The sequence below is a fragment of the Pseudopipra pipra genome, chromosome 20 (genome assembly GCF_036250125.1).
Source record: "Pseudopipra pipra isolate bDixPip1 chromosome 20, bDixPip1.hap1, whole genome shotgun sequence".
Lineage (NCBI taxonomy): Eukaryota > Metazoa > Chordata > Aves > Passeriformes > Pipridae > Pseudopipra > Pseudopipra pipra.
The window spans coordinates 1,884,195-1,902,797 of record NC_087568.1 but is presented as its reverse complement, the minus strand read 5'-3'; the positions used below and the strand labels follow the sequence as shown (position 1 = coordinate 1,902,797).

The window sequence follows — 18,603 nt, the reverse complement described above, 5'->3', positions numbered from 1 at the left end:
GTCCTGTGGTGTCCCGCGGGTGTGGGACCAGACCCGACCAGCAGCAGTGGTGTGCACAGCTCAGGAGCTGCTCTGTCCCTCCTTTGAGCTCTGGGACCTTCCCTGCTATTAAAATGCAGCTGACTGAACTGGGAAAGCCTGAGAAGAGAGCAGGGACACCATCAATTCTTAACTAAGCCCATTGGTTTGATGGAAACAAAGCGAGAGATTTCTGAAAATCTTTTCACTGGCTGCAGCTCTGAGCTCCTTATCCTGAGCTCTGATAACAGAATGATGAGCTTTCTGTAACATGAATGGACAGTTTCTGTCTAAAGCTTCTTAGATCTGGAGACTGGCTTAGTGCTCACACCCGCAGTCAGGAAGGCCCGGGCGCGCACGGGACACAGGCGGGAGATGTACAAGTGTGTTACACTCGGTGACAGGAATTCTCTGTACACCTGACCAATCCCTGGCTAAAGGGCTTTCAGATTTCCAGCGCTCAAGGAAAGGCTCTTTAACTAAGCTGACATTAGTCAAGCCAAAGTGATCAAGCTGAGCTGTCCTGTGGGTGGCACTGGGCCTGTCCCACAGAACTGCTGGCACAGCACCAACTGCAGCTGGGACAGCCCAACCACGAGGCCCTCCCTGTTGTGCTCTAAATAAGACACACGAGTGAGGGTGGAGTGCTTGGAGGGCAGAAGGAGGTGGCAGGAAGACCAAGCTGGCCCAGCTGCATGGGTGGCTCTCCAGGGTGAGCCCCAGAGCAGTTGTGCCTGTGTTGCTGAAGAGTGCAGGATTCCTTCCGCCAGCAGTTGAGGGTGATTGCTGTGACAGCATCTTGATTTCCAGTGACAGGTCCTGTTTCTGGAGGCTGTGTCCTGACCCAGCAGTAAGAGAGGGTCCATTACCAACAACTCCTGTGTTTCTCTAGCTTTCACCTCCATTTGTGCTGTGGAGATCCCACACTGATGAGGACTTAGCTGGATCAGGCTGGGGTTACTTTTGTTTCCGTGATCAGTGAGGTGTGCTGGGTGCCTGCTGGCAGCCCAGGGATCCCAAAGGCTCTGAAGGGTTCAGATGCCAGAGGAGGGTTCTTACCTGCATATGAACCTGCCCTTTCTGTGGACTGCCCTTCTTTTTACAGGATTTAGCTGAAATCCATGTTGCTCTCTCGATAGGTTTGGCAGCAAAGAGGAATACATGTCCTTTATGAATCAGTTCCTGGAACATGAATGGACTAACATGCAGAGGTTTCTCCTGGAGATTTCCAATCCTGAAACCATCTCAAACACAGCTGGCTTTGAGGGCTACATCGACCTGGGCCGGGAACTGTCCACGTTGCACTCACTACTGTGGGAAGTCATTTCCCAACTGGAGCAGGTACCCAGGGGATGGCAGGGGGTGGAAATGATGGGGGAAATATTGTCAGTGTGATTCACTGAAGGAACTGTGCAGCAGTTGGCAAAGCCCACGGTTCTCTAGCCAAAAGCACAAGATGCTGGTAGTAATTCTGCTCTCTCCTCTGCCCAGGGCACTGCCACGAAGCTGGGCCCTCTGCCCCGGATCCTGAGGGACGTCAACGCGGCGCTCAGCAACCCGGCCTGCGTGCAGGTCTCGGTCACCGCCGACCACGGCGCCTCCACGCCCAGCGCTGGCAACAGCATCTCTGCAGGGCTCCAGAAAATGGTGATAGAGAATGACCTGTCTGGGTAAGAGATGAACCGTGGCCGGGCCACACGCCAGGGAAATGTGGAATATTCGTGCAGGGACAGGCGGGCCGGGGTGCAGTGTGCTGCTGTCCAGTCCATTGACCATTTCCCATCACAGAGCTGATCCTGGATGCAGTTCAGTCTGACACTGCCAAAGCAGTGGGGGGTAGTGCCAGCCTGTGGCTCCATCCTGAGCCCTCTGAGAGCCAAAACTGGGCATGTGGTCTGGGAAATCAGGAACCTGGTGGTCCCTCTCTCAGCTGTTGAGAAGCAAAATGTTCCTCTTTTTAGGACTTGAGAGTCTGTTTGTGCTGACCTCAGGATGTGGGTATCATCAATAAGGAGCATTTGAGATGTACAGGATTTGCCTTACCCATCTTTGTAAGACACAGGGTGTGTGCTGAATTCACTGAGATCCAAACCTGCTATTTCTGTAGCAGTTGCCAAGCTGTAGAGGCCTCACAATGAGTTCCAGACTGCTCTGTCCAGTTTTTATAAAACTGGGTGTTTTTAATGATGAGCAGTGATTCACAGACACAGTCACCTACATACTTTTTGCCCTGATTAAGTAAGGAGCTTCATTCACGGGGAAGAATGAGGCTGTTGCAGACCTCTGATGTTTCTGTTTGTGGAAAATGAAATGGAGCCCACACAAATGGAAAGACTGTGCTAGTAAAATAGTTTGTAAGTGGAAACTGCATAATATTTAACAGTTTAATTAGAAATGAAAGGCAGCAATGACACTGGACTTCCTCTAATCAGAGCTTTCATCTCTAGTGCTTCCCAGCATGAGGTGCAATTATTTGTCTAATGCTATGGAGGATCTCTGACAATATGCTTCTCCCCAAATACTTGCTTACAATGCACCATCTTTGATCAGCAGAATATTCGCATTAAGCTACTGCAAAGCTCTCTCTTCCTATCCCCAAGAAATCAATATTGCATGAATGTGTGTTGCAGCAGGAATGGGGGGATAACCTTCAGCTGCCAGGCTTTAGCTCTGCTGCGCTTGCTGACCCCGGGAGGCCCGGTGTGGATCTGGCCCCCACAGTGTTCTGTGCTGTACAAATCCTGGCCAGGGTGCCCACTGGAGTTTGCTGCCCAGGTACAGAGCAGGGGACACGGGCGTGGCATGGTTGGAAGCAGGAAAGGTGACACAGGCTGGCCCGGAGCAGAGCCAGCTGGATGGCAGAGCACCAGGAGCGCGTCCCTGATGCCTCCTGCCCAGCACTCTGGCCATGCACACACTCCCCTCGCTCACCTGTCCTCACCTGCCCACTCCCAGGCCAGCCCGGGGCTCATGGCACCCTCCATCCTCATCCTTCACACTGTCCCCCCTGCCGGGGCTGGGTCCTGTCCATATCCCCACCCCGATACCAATCCCACACAGCTGCGCCACCCTGATTTCTGAGTGATTTCGTTTTCCTGCTCTGGTGCAGCATTCACAACTCTTCTTTTTTGTTTTGTTTTCCTCTCCTCTTCCTTACGCACTGACTTTCCCGCAGTCTGATAGATTTCACACGGTTACCATCTCCAACCCCTGAAAACAAGGACTTGTTTTTTGTCACAAGGTCTGCTGGGGCCCAGCCCTCGCCTGCCCGAAGCTCCAGTTACTCAGAGGCCAATGAGCCCGACGTGCAGATGTCTAATGGCAGCAAGAGTTTGTCCATGGTGGACTTGCAGGACAATCGGCTCTTGGACAGTGGGGCCAACGCGCCCGGCACGGCCGACTCCCTCAATGACAGTCAGTCGTCCCTGGGGCAGTTGCAGGGCATGTGGACCACACGGACTCAGCAGAACAGCGTGACGGGCATGGCCACCGTGCGCCGGGTGGGCCAGACGCCCACCACGCCCAGCGGCGAGAGCGCGCCGGGGCGGCCGCAGCTGCTGGCGCCGCTGTCCTTCCAGAACCCCGTGTACCAGATGGCCGCGGGGCTGCCCCTGTCCCCCCGCGGCCTGGGCGACTCGGGCTCCGAGTGCCACAGCTCGCTCAGCTCGCACAGCAACAGCGAGGAGCTGACGGCCAACAAGCACGGCTTCGCCGGCCCCGCCGCCGCCGAGGACTTCTCTCGCCGGCCGGGGGAGCTGGCCCGGCGGCAGCTCTCGCTCACCGAGAAGGGCGGGCAGCCCACGATGCCGCGGCAGAACAGCGCGGGGCCGCAGCGCCGCATCGACCAGCCGCCCCCGCCGCCCCCGCCCGTGTCCCGCGGCCGGACCCCGCCGTCCCTGCTGAACACGGTGCAGTACCCGCGGCCCTCCAGCGGCAGCATGATGTCCTCCTCGCCCGACTGGCCCGGCAGCGGGGCCCGGCTCCGCCAGCAGTCCTCCTCCTCCAAGGGCGACAGCCCCGAGATGAAGCAGCGCACGATGCACAAACAGGTGAGTTCGGGCTGTCCGGGCTCTGGGTGCTGAGGGGCCGGGGGGGCTCAGCCCGTGGGGGTCGCTGCCACAGGAGGGGATGTGGCTCCGAGTCACCGCGTCAGTGCCGACCCCGCAGTGGAGTCACACGTGGGGATGTACCTCGATAATGGCACCCAGCTCGGCCTGAGATGGAGCCCTTGCAGGGCTGGGGACACAGCCCAGTGTCTGTTGCCAGTGTCCCTCTGTCACAGAGCACGCTGGCCCGTGAGGCGGTAGGTGGCAGAGGCACGAGGGCCGTGGCAGCCGAGCCGCTGTCCTGCACTACCATCTTGTCACTGCTTTGCCTCTCCATGCCCAGGCTCTCATCCCATGCCATAGTCAATCCCGTGCCATCTCCCAGGCTTGGAACAGGCCCTGATCTCCCATGCCTAAGAGCCTCCCTGCTGCTGCTCCCATCCCAGCAGGGCTGTGGCGCTGCTGGACACTCTGTGAGACCCTCCTGTGAGAGCATCTGGGAGGTGGGAGCGATGAGGAAGGAGCAGGTGCTCCCCGCCGAGAGCAACGTTCCCGCTGTGCTGCGCTCCGCAGTGATCCCAGTGCTGGGCTGCACTGAAATCCAGTCCACTGTTTGTGGGGCTAAAATGGAAAGCAGTAGGTCACAGGCCCAGGGCCCTCTGGTTGCCCTGGCACGGACAAACGGTTTTTCCAGTGCTCATTTATTCACCCTACATTTCAGAACTAGCCTATAGAACTTTACCACAATAGGGCCTCTCTGTGCTAAAGGAAGAGCTGTAAAAGTAACACAGATCCAGAGAACGTGGACAACAGGCAGGAGCTGCTGCATCTCGGCCCAGACCCAGAGTTCAGGCACCTCTCCAGCAGGACAGTGTTGGCGTGACCTCCTCTCCTGCACGAGGCAGCCCTGGGTCAGTGCTGCCCACAGAAGGCTGTTCCATGCTCCCATCTGGAGCTGTTCCATGCATTCGGTATCGATCCTGAGCTGGCATTGCCACGCAGCAGCGTTTGTGTAACACGGATCAATGCTCATTAGGGACAGAGGGCACAGAGCTCTGCAAGCAGCACAGGCCTGTTCGCAGCAGAAGTTCTTCCAGAAAGACATCCGTGATCTCCGGGTGGCCTTTGGAAGCCCTGGCCAGGTTCTCCTTGCAGACCATTCCTCCATCCACCCCTGTGATCCTCTCAAAGTTTCTCTCTAGACCTGGAGTCCTCAGAATGCCTCTGCCACCCTCACTCTGCACATTTTATTTGCATGTTGGCAGCATCTGGAACCATTTGGAAACTGCTCCTCATTGGTCGTATTTAATGCTGTTTGAGACCAGAGGAATCCCATCTGGTGGCTTTTTTTAGAAGAAGTCCATGAACCTCCTTGCTGCCAGCCAGAAAGGCTGCTTCTACATCTGCAAGGTCATCTACTGAATTGACTTCCACACTCTCCCAGGTCACAGCAGATGTCCTTCTGTACTTCTTCAGAGAAGGAAGGAAGAGGCAGAAAGACCTGTGCACAGTGGGCTGAGCTCTGTTCACTGACATCCTTTAACAGTGGCCTTTATGCTGCTGGAACAATTCCAGGTGGCCACGGCTTTGTGGCTCAGACCCTCTGAGCAGCCACCCCAGGTACAGTGCCTGAGCTGGAGGTGTAGGGAAAAGCAGAAAGCCACAAGTTGGATGAGGATTTGTAGCAAATGATGTTCATGAGTGTTCATGAGTCGAGTCTGACACTTTGGATTTGTTATTCTGGAGAGAGAAGACCAGACTGGAAGATGGCACAGGAAAGCCCCTGACCCCAGTGAGGGGATTAAACCAGTCCCCATTCCTTGTGATACAGACTCTCCTGTTCTGCTGCCTGACAGTGACCAGGTTTCTCCACTGTCCAGAGGTTGGGACGAAGGAGAAGGTCCCCAACATTTCTGATTTGTTCACTTGAATTGCCTTGACCAAGTCATCCAGGTCCCATGTGTTCATCCAGCTGTTCACTGCAGTTTATAATGAAGCAGGATAGAGGCAAAATAGCTGGAGGGTGACTTCCTCAGCTGTGTAATGTGGTTGGGTAAAAATATTTGGGCAATGCCATTGGCAGTCCCTGCCCAGGCCAGGACTGAAAGGCAGCAGCTGTGGCTCCAGCTCACTGGCCATGGAACAGCACTGGTCCTTCGGCTCCCCTGGCTGCATGAACAAACTACAGTTGAACTACTGAGAAGTTGAGCATTTAGATCTCTCCAGCACCCCAAGTGTGGCCTCAGCCCAAAGGAAACCTTTCTTCTCTAAGAAGACACCTGCGTAAGGAGCGTTTCAGTTTTCAGATCTTGTTTTACCTGTGTGGAATCTCCACTGCAAGCAAAGACAGCTCAGCAACAGGCTGAAGAGTGTGATTTCTGTGCTCATGGAGTGAACACACCACGCCCAGACGCCCCGTTCCTGTGCAGCTCATGTCCTTCTGAGGTGGCAGGACCTGCTCAGACACCTGGGCCATGACTTGGAGCAGGATCCTGTTGCTGTGCTCTGCTGTACCTGTGCAGGCAGGATGGCACAGGGAAGGATTTGGCCTCCCAGAGGCTGTTAGACCCAAACCAATGTGCAGCTGCAGAACAGGAGCTGTTCCTGCTCCCAGTCCCAGCTGCTCTGGCAGCCCAGCCTGGTTCGTTGCTGTTTGAGCAGCATGGCTGAGGGTCTGCTTGGAAGGAAACTCTCTCTCTCTCTCTCTCTCTCTCTCTCTCTCCAGCCTCATGACCATTTCTGTTCCAGGTTTTTCTTTTGTCATGGTTGTGTGTTTCATTGTAGGCCCCTTCTCCTGTGAACCCCAATGCCCTGGACCGCACTGCTGCTTGGCTTTTGAATATGAACATGCAGTTTTTAGAAGATGAAAGCATTGACCCAGATTCCAAGCACAGGGATAAGCTCAGGAATAAGGACGAGCTCAGCCAAGCAGAAAAGGTAAAACCTGATTGGATTGAAACAAGTTTCTGAATAGAGAGAGGATTTCCTTGAATGTTGTTCCCTGAGCACCCTGGGGAGAAGGTGGGCTGTGTGCAGATCCCTGTCCATGAGAGAGGGTGATGCTCTGCTCAGCCTCACAGGGAGCTTCTGGAGAAGGTTTGGGAGGTTTTCACACACTCAGTGCCTGGAATCACCTTCTGATGAAAGCAAGTAAGAAAAACAGGAGCCAGCAATCAAGTGCTGATGCTGCCCTGCAACAAACTTTGCGGCCAGCCAGTGCCTCCTACTGCCCCCATTCCAACTCCTCCCAGCTGCAGGGAAGAAAGCTGAAAAGGTGGATTAAGCACACCTGTAACAGAGGTGGGAGTAAGGTACAGGCAGTCTCCTGCCTCACAACAGGGTCATGTAGCAGGAAGCAGCTGCCATGTCAAAAGGCTGTTCACAGACCTAAAAATTAAGTCCAGATTTTAGTTTCAGAGACAGCACTGGGGCCTGAGGCGACTTCAGCAGTGCAGTGACACTGCCATGAGCTTACGGCTCACAGATCAGGGCCAGGCCAGTGTGGGGATCTGCCAGGAAGCCCATTCCAGAGTGTTCAGTCTCAGTCCCTGGTCCCACAGAGGCCCTGTGCCCCTGAAGTAGAGGGGTGCTGCTCCCTCCCCTCCTTCCTGGGTGAGCCTGGGGTGGGAGAAGCTGGGAAGAGACAGAGTAGGCCAGGCCAGGGTGAAAAAAAGGGTTAGAAATGAGGATCCAGCCTGGCTCTGCTGGGAGCAGGCAGTTGGGCACTGTTAGCACTTGGGATGTTTCCTCACTGTGCTTCTCTCCTCTCACACCAGCCACACGTCACCTCCTGTCCCTCAGCACTGCAGACATCACCCTCCCCAAATCCCCACCCTCTTCTCCCAGGACAGACATGTCTCTGCTTTAGTTCCAATAGCCTTCCTGTGCTCATTCTGCTGTGCTGTGTCATTTGGGGACTGTCACCTCTTGAAATCCAAGTGAGATGCCAAAGGCATCATTGTAGGGCCCGGGAGGTACAAGGCAGCAGCTCCCAGCTGCCCCAGGAAGAGCAGGGCAGAGTTTTGTGGGTTCAGCCCGTTTCTTACTCTGAGCAGGGCAGACACTGGTGGGGTTACAAACCCCTGTGGCACTGCAGCATCCCAGTCCCTGTCCCAGGTCCAGCGGGAGCCCTGCCCCGCTGTCTCATTGCCATGCAGCATCTTTCCTTCCTCTGCTGTGCCATCAGTCACTGACATCCAAGATCACCATTAGCATAATCTCTCTCCCCATTACCGTAAGACATGAATGGTAACCGAGAATGAGAGGAGTGTTCTAGAGACAGGAGCGACTCCTCGGGCTCCGAGGCCTCTGCTGCTCTCCTTTGAGCTCACTTACGCTGCTCCTATTTTAAGGCTAGGGTAGGTATTTAATCTTTCCTGTTCGAGCAACTCCCTGCTGTCTGACCTTAGTGCTTCTGTGCAGCTGCACGGGCGTTTGTGTCCCCTCATCGTTCCAGGTTCCATGTGCAAACCGTGTCCTTTCCGTGCTGCACCGAGAGCTTTGCTAAAGGAAAACTGGAGTGCTCTGTCCTGGGCAGGGGGAGCTCCAGGGCCTGCCCTCTGCCAGCCCTGCTGTGGGACTGTGGCAGTTCAGGAAGACCATCAGCATCCTAAATTCTCAGTCCTTGGGCACAGCAGTTGTTTTTGCTGTGAGTGGGGTGCTGCCCTCCCCTCTCCCTAGAGCTGATCTGGGGATCACACACCCCAGGAGGACTCTCAAATAATGGACTTGACCCAGTCCATCATGGCAGTGCTTACCCAGGTGCATTTCTGAAAGTTCATGAATAACACTTGTAGCTTTAACAGCCTTCAGGACTCAGATGAGAGGCTTTTTCCCATATCTGGCTCTTTAAAAGCAGCTTGTCACATTATCAGCTGCATGTTAATTATTCAAAGGTTATTCCAGTTGAGATTCTTTTCCAAAGACTACTTCCAAAGATAATTTTTTGAAATTAAAGCAGGTTTTTTTGGGCACACACTCACTGGATTTTCCTTTAGCAAAGCAAGTTGAACTGAATGCTGTGCTGCTGCAATAGCTGAACCCAGTTTTACCGAGTTCAAAAGCTCTTAATTTTTTTAATTGCTTTCTGTGATTCTGCTGCTGATTTATAGCTTCACCCAAATGAACAGTACAACTGTGGGGTCTTGGCTTCACGCAGTGGCTCTTCTTGGATCGAACCCTGGTTTGAGATCTGATTGTGTAAAGTGCTGGGCCCCAAAAAGCAGGAGTGCTCCGTGCCCTGCTCGTGTCCAGCGCGGTGCCATCACCTCAGTGAGGTGACAGAGAGCCAGCAGTGTCCCGTGTGTCACTGCAGCTCGTGCTGGGCTCCCAGCCTGCCCAAAGCCCCCCAGTTTGTGCTGCAGGTGAGGAGCTGCTGCGTGAACCCCAAAGCCCAGCGCTGCGGCTCCTCCTGCCTGCGCGGGCCCCGCGCTGCCGGGGCGGGGAGGCTGCCGGGTGCCGCTGCCGGGTGCCTTTGCCATTCGCTCGCTCTAACCTGCATTTCCCCTGTGAAATGCCAGACTCTGCTAACAGCCCACTCTCTGCACTGCCAGCGACCTGCCCCGGACCCGGGATCACTCCTAGCGCAGCGGAGAAGACGGAAGAGGAGGTGTCGGCGAGCGGGGTTGTCTGACACGGGTTTGCAGCTAGTCTGATACGAGAGAGGGGCGTGAGCGGGTTTGGGGGCACCCCTGGCACGGGCAGAGCCCTACGAGGTAACGTGCCACATGTGTTTTCTCCTCCTGTGTCTGTCCCTGGGTGCTCAGTACCAGCAGGACCTGGTGGTGCTGCAGGACAAGCTCCGCATCTCCAACAAGAAGCTGGAGGAATACGAGACTCGCTTCAAATGCCAGGAGGAGACCACGCAGAAGCTGGTGCTGGAGTACCAGGCCAGGCTGGAGGAGAGCGAGGAGCGGCTCCGGAGGCAGCAGGAGGATAAGGAGATCCAGATGAAGGGCATCATCAGCAGGTACAGGGAGATGGGAGTGCTGGGGATGGCAGTAACGCTGGGCAGCCTGGCTGGTGTTAGAGCTGATCCCTGCTCAGGAGAATCAGGTTTCCCATGTGGGTTTCCCTCTCAGTGTTACCTGGGACAAGGAAAATCACATTTTCCTCACTGACAAAGGCAAAACTTGAGGAGGGGAGAGCTGGCAGCCCACCCCAGCTCCCAGAGGCTCTGGCAGGCTTGTTCTGTTCGTATAGCTGGGGATCTCACCACCATCCCTGACTCCTAGCTCTAATTCCCTTTCTCCCACCCAGTGGGATGTGGTGTTTACATTTGTCTGGGACACCTTTACCTGAGCCAGGGCCACTGAGTGCTTTCACTCAGCCCTTTAAATGGGTCAGCCTCTTCTGTGCTGTGTCACTTCAGCTTTGGGCTGGTCTTCTAGAAAGAGCTCCAGGGAAGAGTTAAGAGCCAGGAAAAGGTTTGGTTTGTGTGTAAGAGGAGGTAGAGTGTGAGACTAATACCTGGGCTTAGCAGAGCCCAGCCAATGGAACGTTTTCCTGTCTGTTCCCAGACTGATGTCAGTGGAGGAGGAGTTAAAGAAGGACCACGCTGAAATGCAGGCTGCCGTGGATTCCAAGCAGAAGATCATTGATGCACAGGTGAGTCCCCCATGCCAGGGCTGCAGCAGTTTTCAGGGTGGCTGTACCAGCACAGCCTCCCCCTGCAGCAGTGCCAGCCCAGCGTGGTGAGACCGTGGGGGTGAGTCAGCACACACAGGACAGGGTGGTCAGACTTCAGCAGGACACGAGTCACTGTCCCAGCACTCACATCTGTGCAGCTCTTTGCAGCCTGGGAGTGTGGCAGGAGACACACAGGGGGTGGCAGTTTGGGCAAGGATCATGCCCACAGGTCAGTCAGTGAGTGGAAGGATCATATCCCCCCCCCCCAGAGCATTGCTTGGTGCTTCATGTCCCAGTAATGCTTCCAGGACCTGGACACGAGGAACACACAGCCTGGCCAGAGCCAAGCCAACATGTTTTTTCAGCCTTTGGGTCGTGGCTTGTAGGATTGGGAAGCTCAGTTACTGCTGTCAGCTGCGGTGGAAGAGGAGCATCACATGATGGGTGCAAAACACCATGCTTGGAAAAGAGAACCTGAAAATATAATCCATAGTCATTTAGTTTGTAACAGAGAGGAGCATCAGTGTCACAAAGAACACAAGTAGCACAATCAGGCTGCAACATGAAGCTCTTGCTTCCATTCTAACAATACTGTGATTGGTGAGAGTTGCCATCAAAGACATCCTGGGAGGCTACAAGTCATTTAAACTATTAATTTACACTAACAAAATCAATTAAACACTGACAGGAATAACTACCTTGGGAGAGCTTGGGTTTAGAAAAGGAATCCTACCATCTTGGCAACAGCTGAGTTAGAACAAACAGTACAATGAATTTCTGTATAACTGAATAATTAGAGGAACTTTGTTACCTCCATTTTCTTCAGGATCCTAAAATGAATGTAGCTGACACTGCACAGGAAAAGGACATTTGTGGTCCTGCCAAGAGCAGCGGATTTCAAAAAACGCTGCGTAGCACTTAAAACCCCTGCACCTCAGATTGCCAGAGAGAAGTGTTCTGGTCCAAGAGGCCTCTGGGTCACTGTCTGGGGAGAGGCCCTGACATCCCAGGGGGACAGGACTCGTGCCTGGCGCTGACCGTCCCCTGTGCCCGTTTGCTTGCAGGAGAAACGCATCGCTTCCCTGGACGCTGCCAACGCACGGCTAATGAGTGCCCTTACTCAGCTGAAAGAGAGGTACAGCATGCAGACACGTAATGGGATCTCCCCCACAAACCCAACTAAATTGCAGATTACAGAGAATGGAGAATTCAGAAACAGCAGTAATTGCTGACGCGCGGCGGGCGCTGCCGCGGGAGGAGGCCTGGCCGGAGGGACCCTGAGCCGCGGCGCCAGAGAACGGCTGTGCCCGAGCACCAGCTCCTGACTGCGGACGGCGCCGACCCAGCTGTGGGAGATGCCAATGCCAGCACTTTGAGGGACGGGAATGTCGAGTGTGAGATGAGTGGCATAAGGAAATAACACATATTCGAGAATCGCTGTCACTTGTTGGATTTGAATCAGTGTTTAATGTTTAAACAGAAGTAACCTTTTCCTTCCCAACCGGCCCAAAGGATATGCCTCACCCCTCCCCAGCAAGGAGTAACGTCCTTGTCGTGTCAGTCAGCGAAATAAAGGGAGCTGGGCAGAGCCTGCAGCAGGCGGGGCCCAGTGAGCCCAGCTCGAGTGTGCTGCTGGATGTAGCGTCCGAGGGACGGCAGCAAAGCCCAGCCCGCTCCTCCTGTGCCTCCCCCCGGAGCACAGCCCTCCCAGAGTGAACCCCAGCCGAGCCCAGCGTCCTTCCCGACGTGGCTTTTGTGAGGCCACTGACTTTTACAGCATCCACAGGGCATTTACGCAGCTCATTAGTGTGTCATTAACTCCGCCCACCCAGGGAGCACAGTGCAGATGGAAGGTCAGGGCGTGTGGTGGCCAGAGGGGTGCTGTGTGGGGGACCCCGGTGGCAGGGCAGTGGAGATGGGCAGGACTGGTGCTGCTGGGGCTCCCGGGGTCCGTGGGCAGCCCAGGGGCACGGGGCAAGGCCAAGGCTCTGGCACACGAGTGGAGGGAGGAGCTGGCACCTGGTGAATGGCGACCCGATTCCTGTCAACTGCTTCTGCTCTCTCTCAAATAAAGGGGAAGAGTTGTGTAAGCAATAGCCCCAGGCACTGTCCCACGTGCACTTCCAGCCACAGAATAAAGTGAATGTTGCCTGAGCTTGGTCCCTGAGCTGTGATTGAGGGACAGGGGCTGGATTTGCTGGTGCCCGTTGTGGTAGAGGGGGAGCGAGGGGCTACGTGGAATGGCAGCTTCCTGCTTGACCGAGGGGTCGTTGTGGGGATGGAATGCTCTGTGAGGAGAGTTTTACTATTTCTGGGGAGAAAAACAGACAAAGAAACAAGAAAAAAGCCCTGAAGAACCATGAAGATCGGTAATTGTATTTCTTTTCTTTCACAGTATGCATTAGAAAAAAAAAGATCCCATTTTCTGGAATACTGTCCTCTTTAAATTGGGAATGAGCACTGCATGGAAATTAACCGGCTTGAAGAATGTAAAACATGGTCATAAGGGAGTAACCACCAAGAACAGCAGCCACCACCGAGAGCCCCCTTGTCAGGAGCACTGTGCAGGCCTAAGCCAGGATTAGACTTTCCCAGCGCAGCCCCGGCACGGCCACGTTGGCTCAGCGGAGGGGTCACCCCTTCACGGGGGTCGTGCCGCTGAGCTGCCACCACGGCGTGTTTGTTGGTTTGTGCTTCTTGCAGTTAGTCCTTCACGGGTCCCACTCTCAGAGCAGGCCCCTCGTACCGAGAGCCAGAGGGTTCTCTGAGACCCGGATGACAGTGTACAGTGTACAGGACATCTGCCTTTGCTCCCACAAAGGGTCACACACTGCTCAACGCCTGGCCTAGCTCCTCCTGCCATGAGTAAATGTACACAGGGACTAGGATGTTCCCTGAGCTCTGCTTAGGTACCGTCTCCAGCCTCACACTGCCCAGGCTGCCTGAGCAGGACACTTTGCCAGTAAGCTCTGCATTGCCGTGCTGCCCCACAGCCGTAAGGCTCCTTAACAGCATTCTTCCACACGCAAAATTAAAGATGTTTTGGTTTTTTCCTACACGTTTTTACTGGTCCCTGGAAGCCCTGGGCCAGGCCCGGGAGGAGCAGAAGTGTTGCACTGAGGTCTCCACACCCCGCCAGCAGCTGCCAAAGGGGTGCAGCACACAGCAGACCCCAAACGGAGCTCCTCAGAGCAATGTCATAACTCAGATCTTATGGCAAGTACAGTCACCTTTGAATTTTGGAGACTAGCACAGATGGCTTTGAAGAACCTCACAAAACTGACAAGGTCACAACTGGAGAAAGACCCAGACAGGTTAGGAATATACAGGGTACTGTGAACCGTTGGGTACGTGCCACTGTCTCAGAGTCAAATACCTGATAAGAACCCTGCAAAAAGACTTATTTTAAATGCTGTTGCCCTGAGATGTGTGTTTAGAGCTGATTGTTTTTGAATTCTAAATATTTGTGTTGCGAGAGACTGGAGTTTTTCAAGACAGAAGTAACGTAGAGGAATGGAAACACTAACAGGGCACGGGGGCAGGCGCCCACCAGCGACGTTTCCATTCGTACATGGAGGTAATTTTGGGATGCAGTCAGTGCTCTCCATAAGAGCTGGAAAAAGAAACACCCACAAACCAATTGTTTAGTGCTGAAGCTGAGCACAGTCCATCTTAATCTCCTCCACCACGAGCCAAGGCACTGCTTTCCCCCCCCGATCTGTCACAAACTCCTGGTTAACCTCAAACTTGCAAATTACTGAACACATTGTTCTGCTGAAAGAGCAGGAACGCTTAAATCCTTCCATAGCCAGTTATTAAAATCTTAAAAGTTCCAGTGCCAACACCTTCTGGAGTTGTTGCTTAGTTTCCCAAGCCAGTATGAAAAGAAATTCAAATCAGGACAAAGTCTCATTGCAGTAGAGTTTCCCCCCCTGCTCCCAGTTTTTCCCTGTCTCCTTCCCCTGCACTTGTCAACAACTGGACCTAACAGTGACCCTCCCCTGAAAAGGTTTGGGGGCAGGTGTTCAGATCCAGGCTCAGTTCAGTTCTGTTCCTTCAGTTCGTGTTTCTGTTATTTATGAGCTGTACATTGATGTGTGTGTGTGTGTGTGTGTGTGTGAGAGAGGGTCCTGCCGTGGCCCCGGAGCTGGTCCCTGGCACAGCAATACCAGAGGTGATCCCAGAGGTGCTGCAGCACCAGAGCCAACAACCACTATCCCAAGGTTTTGTGCTCGGCTCCATTTCCTTCCCAGTTGCGCTTTCTACAGTGAGAGGCTGTTCTAGTGCAAAGTGTAAACAAAGCAAAAACACTCCGATTTTTATCTTAATACAAGTCTTAATATTTTTTTGTAAATGTTCTCAGTGTTTACTGTACCGTATCTATCTCACTAACAGTTGTATATAGTAATTTAACTTCTGGTGCTGCTTATTTGGTCAGGATTTGGCTGTATCTCACTGCTCTGTTGGAAAGGTGGGCTCGAGCTGGCAAATCTGGATCCAGCCCCAGGTCCTGAATCCAGCCTCCTCCTGTGGGGATCTGAGGGAAGGGGAAGGGAGAGAAGGCAGGGATCCAGATTTGCATTGGGCCCACCTCAAGGATTCTGTTTTAAGAGTTTTGAGTTGGGGTTTTGTCAAACTGTAGTGAAGGCTCCTGAAAACCGAGCGGGTTTGTGTAAAGGGGGATGGAATGGACTGACCAGAATCCCACGGTCTCTGCAGACTGTAAGTATCTTCCTTTTGGACAGGGATTGTGGCTTCAGTGCCAAAAGATGGGAGGGACCCAAGTCCTTCCCCATGCCAACTAATACTACAGTGTAGTCACCAGCCCCTTTTGCACCAGTTTAAGCAAATCCTGCCGCCATCCAAAGAGTCTGGTGTCACTCCACATTGTCATTTGAGTCTGGTTGGTTTTGTTTTCTGCTTTTGCAGCTGTAAAGCACTGATTGCACTGTGAGAACACACAGAACCCTCTGGCCTGGGAGCCCCATAGGTTACTGCAGGGTGCAGGTCACGGGTTCTGCAGCTATGAATACTCCTAAAGGGCAAAGGGACTTGCTGGACCTATGTGAGGTGTCACAGGCTCTCCTAGGAAAGCAATCAGCAAGGAATCAATCATTCCCAAAGTTTAGATAGCTCATAGGATTTCCCCTGTCCCTAATGTCCGTTCCCAGATGCAATAGAAAACATACTGAGGTCTGTTCTGTGATGGACAAGGAGGGGATTTTGTCACAGGAGATGGCAGATCCACTGATGTGTTCAGCCAGGACAGCCACGGGCTGTGGGCCAGGATCTGATCTGCCAGGGGCTCGTTTTCCCCAGTGATCCAGGGCAGGGAGAGTGGCCCTGGGGTGACACCTGAGAGCAGCCTGTGAGCAGCTGTGTGTGTCCAGCAGCTGCCCCAGGTCCCTGCCCTGTCCTTCCCACACAGCTCTGCCTGGGCAGCACGAAGGGAACAAACCGTGACGCTGTCCCTGGGCTCTGTCCTTCCCCCGCAGTGACTGTCGGGGTCACCTCCTCCCAAAGGTTTGTGTTCAGAGCAATCCAGGCCTCCAGCCTGGCCTGGACTGGCACTGGTGTGGCTCAGAGCCGCGACCTCCCGGCCACAGGAGGGACTGTGCCCATCTCCCGGCAGGTCCTGAGGCCCCAGGGCAGATCAGAGGATGCTCGGCCACAGAAGCCCCTGCCCTGCCCTGCCCCTGCCCAGATAAACTGTTGCCTTTGCCTTTCCCGTGGGGAAATTCACAGCTGGGGGAGCGGGAGGGCAGCAGCTGAGAACATGCAGCTCACGGGCTTCACAAACCAAAGGCAGTGCTGAGGGTGTTCACAACATCCAGAAACAACCACGCTTGGGAAAAGGGTGTCACGTTCAAGCATTGAGTTTTACAGATCACCTGAGCTGTGACATTGCTGTAAATGCCATGTGGCTCTGCATCAGCTACCAGTACCCCAGAGTGCAGCCTCCATCCTCACATATTCCTTTATCATACATCACTGTGTCTTAAGATATACCTCTCTCTGTATATCTGCTTAGGCTGATACTTGTTCCTGATAAGCAGTCGCTATGTTTTATATCCTCTTATAAAGAAAAACAAATTTTTTTTGTAAGTATGTTTAAAAAACAAAAAAAAGCAAAGTGGAAGTGTTTGCTGAATCTCCTTCAGCTCCTTTTAAACTATGTAATAATGTACAGAGAAAGTTGTTGGTGTTCAAAGAAATGATGTGGCTGTGCAATTTATGTACATTTGCAATTAGAAATATTAAAGATTTATTTAGATATTTTACATAAGTGCTCCAGCACCTCTACTCAGTCATTTCCAGCTTTTAGAGCATCCTGGCACATGCCACGTGCACATACAAATGTGTTTTACCTGTCTCCCCAAACAGATCATTGGAATCTGCTCCCCAGGAGCATTTCAGTGGCTCCACCACCTTCCCTCCACCCCCATCACACGCTTGGGGGGTCTGACAGCCCCCACCACTGCCCCTCGCTCCTTCCAAACCGCCCTTCTGCCTCTCCAGTAAAAGCAGAAAACTTGGAGGAGAGTCATTAAAACCCTGGGCAGCATCAGCATCTCTGCCTCATTAACATCACCCTAATTAGCTCCTCCGGGAGCAGGGGGAGCCAGGCTGGCTGCATGGAAATGAGTCAGGATGTGAGAGCACCTGTGGCTGTTCCTGAGCTCGGCAGCTGGACCCGGGCTGGGCACTGGGGTCTTGAGCCAGACAGGAGAAACCTCTGCTGCTCCTGCCAGGAACAGGCACCTGCCCAAGGGGGGAAGGCAAAACCCCACCCAGGCCACAATCCTCCCTTGGGGCCTTGCTGTCCCCCTGCCATCCCCCTCAACCTTGTTGATGTTGAAGGTTGAGAGAAACAAAACAAAACATCTCTGGAAACACAGAGCATGCCAGGAAATGCTGCGAGGAGGGATTAGTCAAAACCACCTTGACTTGCTAAAACCTCCTTAGCAGCTGTTCTGGCTTCATTTGAGCAGAGCTGAATCCTCACCCAAAACACCCAGAACATCTCTGGGCACTTGACAGCTCTTGGCATCCAGAGCCCCTCCCAGGGGCTCCAGCAGACAGGCAAGGCTGGGAGAAGTGAGACTTGGAATGGCAGATCAGCAGCCAGAACCACCACAGGAATACGGGGCTGGGAGGCTGAGGATCATGGATGTGTTTGCTTGAGGTTTTTGAATCTGGAGAGTCATTTTAGCCCAAGACTCCCAAGCCCTCCACAGTCAGGTCCCACTCCACTGCAGTGGGTGAACATCAGCATCCTTGTTTTCACAACGGGGACATGCAGCAAGAGCACAACTTTCCTAGGGCGCCCAGATCGCTACAAACCCCAAACCAAACCGATTCTCCTCCCCCCGCCCTCCGTGTGCAGCCATCCCACGGCTCCGGAGCAAACACCCTCTGGAGCAGGAATTCAAAGGCAGGCAGTAAACAAACCTCCGAAGGCTCGGCCCCAGAGACGGGAGCGCAGCCGCTCCCTGCCAGGGAAGTCAATAATGACAGGCAAGCAGAAAGGAAGGAGCTGGAACAACAAGAGTCATTAGTGGAAACTTGTTGTTTGTGCTAATTAGATCATTATCTGGAAACTGTTATTGATGTTGCCATTTCAGCTCCTGCTGCTGTTCACAACTTTATTTTACCCGTGTTTATTGACTGCCCACACTCTTCCATGTCCTGCAGGAAGGGCTGGCGGTGCCAGGTGAGAGGAAGAGAGGAAAGGACTTGTACACCTGTAAGATTTCTGCCAGCACAGCTCCTCATCACGTAAATAATATTGATGCAGGCCCTGTACATGATCAGATTTCCCCACTCGTGGTATGAGCCATAATTGAATAACCTCAAACATTTGATTTTTTTGCCACATCTTCGAGGAATGAAGCCTGAATAACAGAGCTCC

General features: G+C 53.7%; 1 protein-coding gene across 15 annotated transcripts in view; it reads left to right on the top strand.

The window, feature by feature from the left end:
* The window catches only part of DAB2IP (DAB2 interacting protein), a 199,668-nt gene extending 182,691 nt beyond the window's left edge, over positions 1-16,977 (top strand). For 10 of the 15 annotated variants that reach the window (XM_064676615.1, XM_064676620.1, XM_064676622.1 and 7 more), the window contains 7 exons: positions 1,158-1,359; positions 1,510-1,688; positions 3,194-4,067; positions 6,849-7,001; positions 9,830-10,032; positions 10,583-10,670; positions 11,756-12,845. In XM_064676615.1, the coding sequence (XP_064532685.1) occupies positions 1,158-1,359; positions 1,510-1,688; positions 3,194-4,067; positions 6,849-7,001; positions 9,830-10,032; positions 10,583-10,670; positions 11,756-11,923 (1,867 nt within the window). In that variant the 3' untranslated portion in view covers positions 11,924-12,845. The other 5 variants (XM_064676617.1, XM_064676616.1, XM_064676619.1 and 2 more) reach the window with 5 other exon arrangements.
* The last annotated feature ends 1,626 nt before the right edge of the window (positions 16,978-18,603 follow it).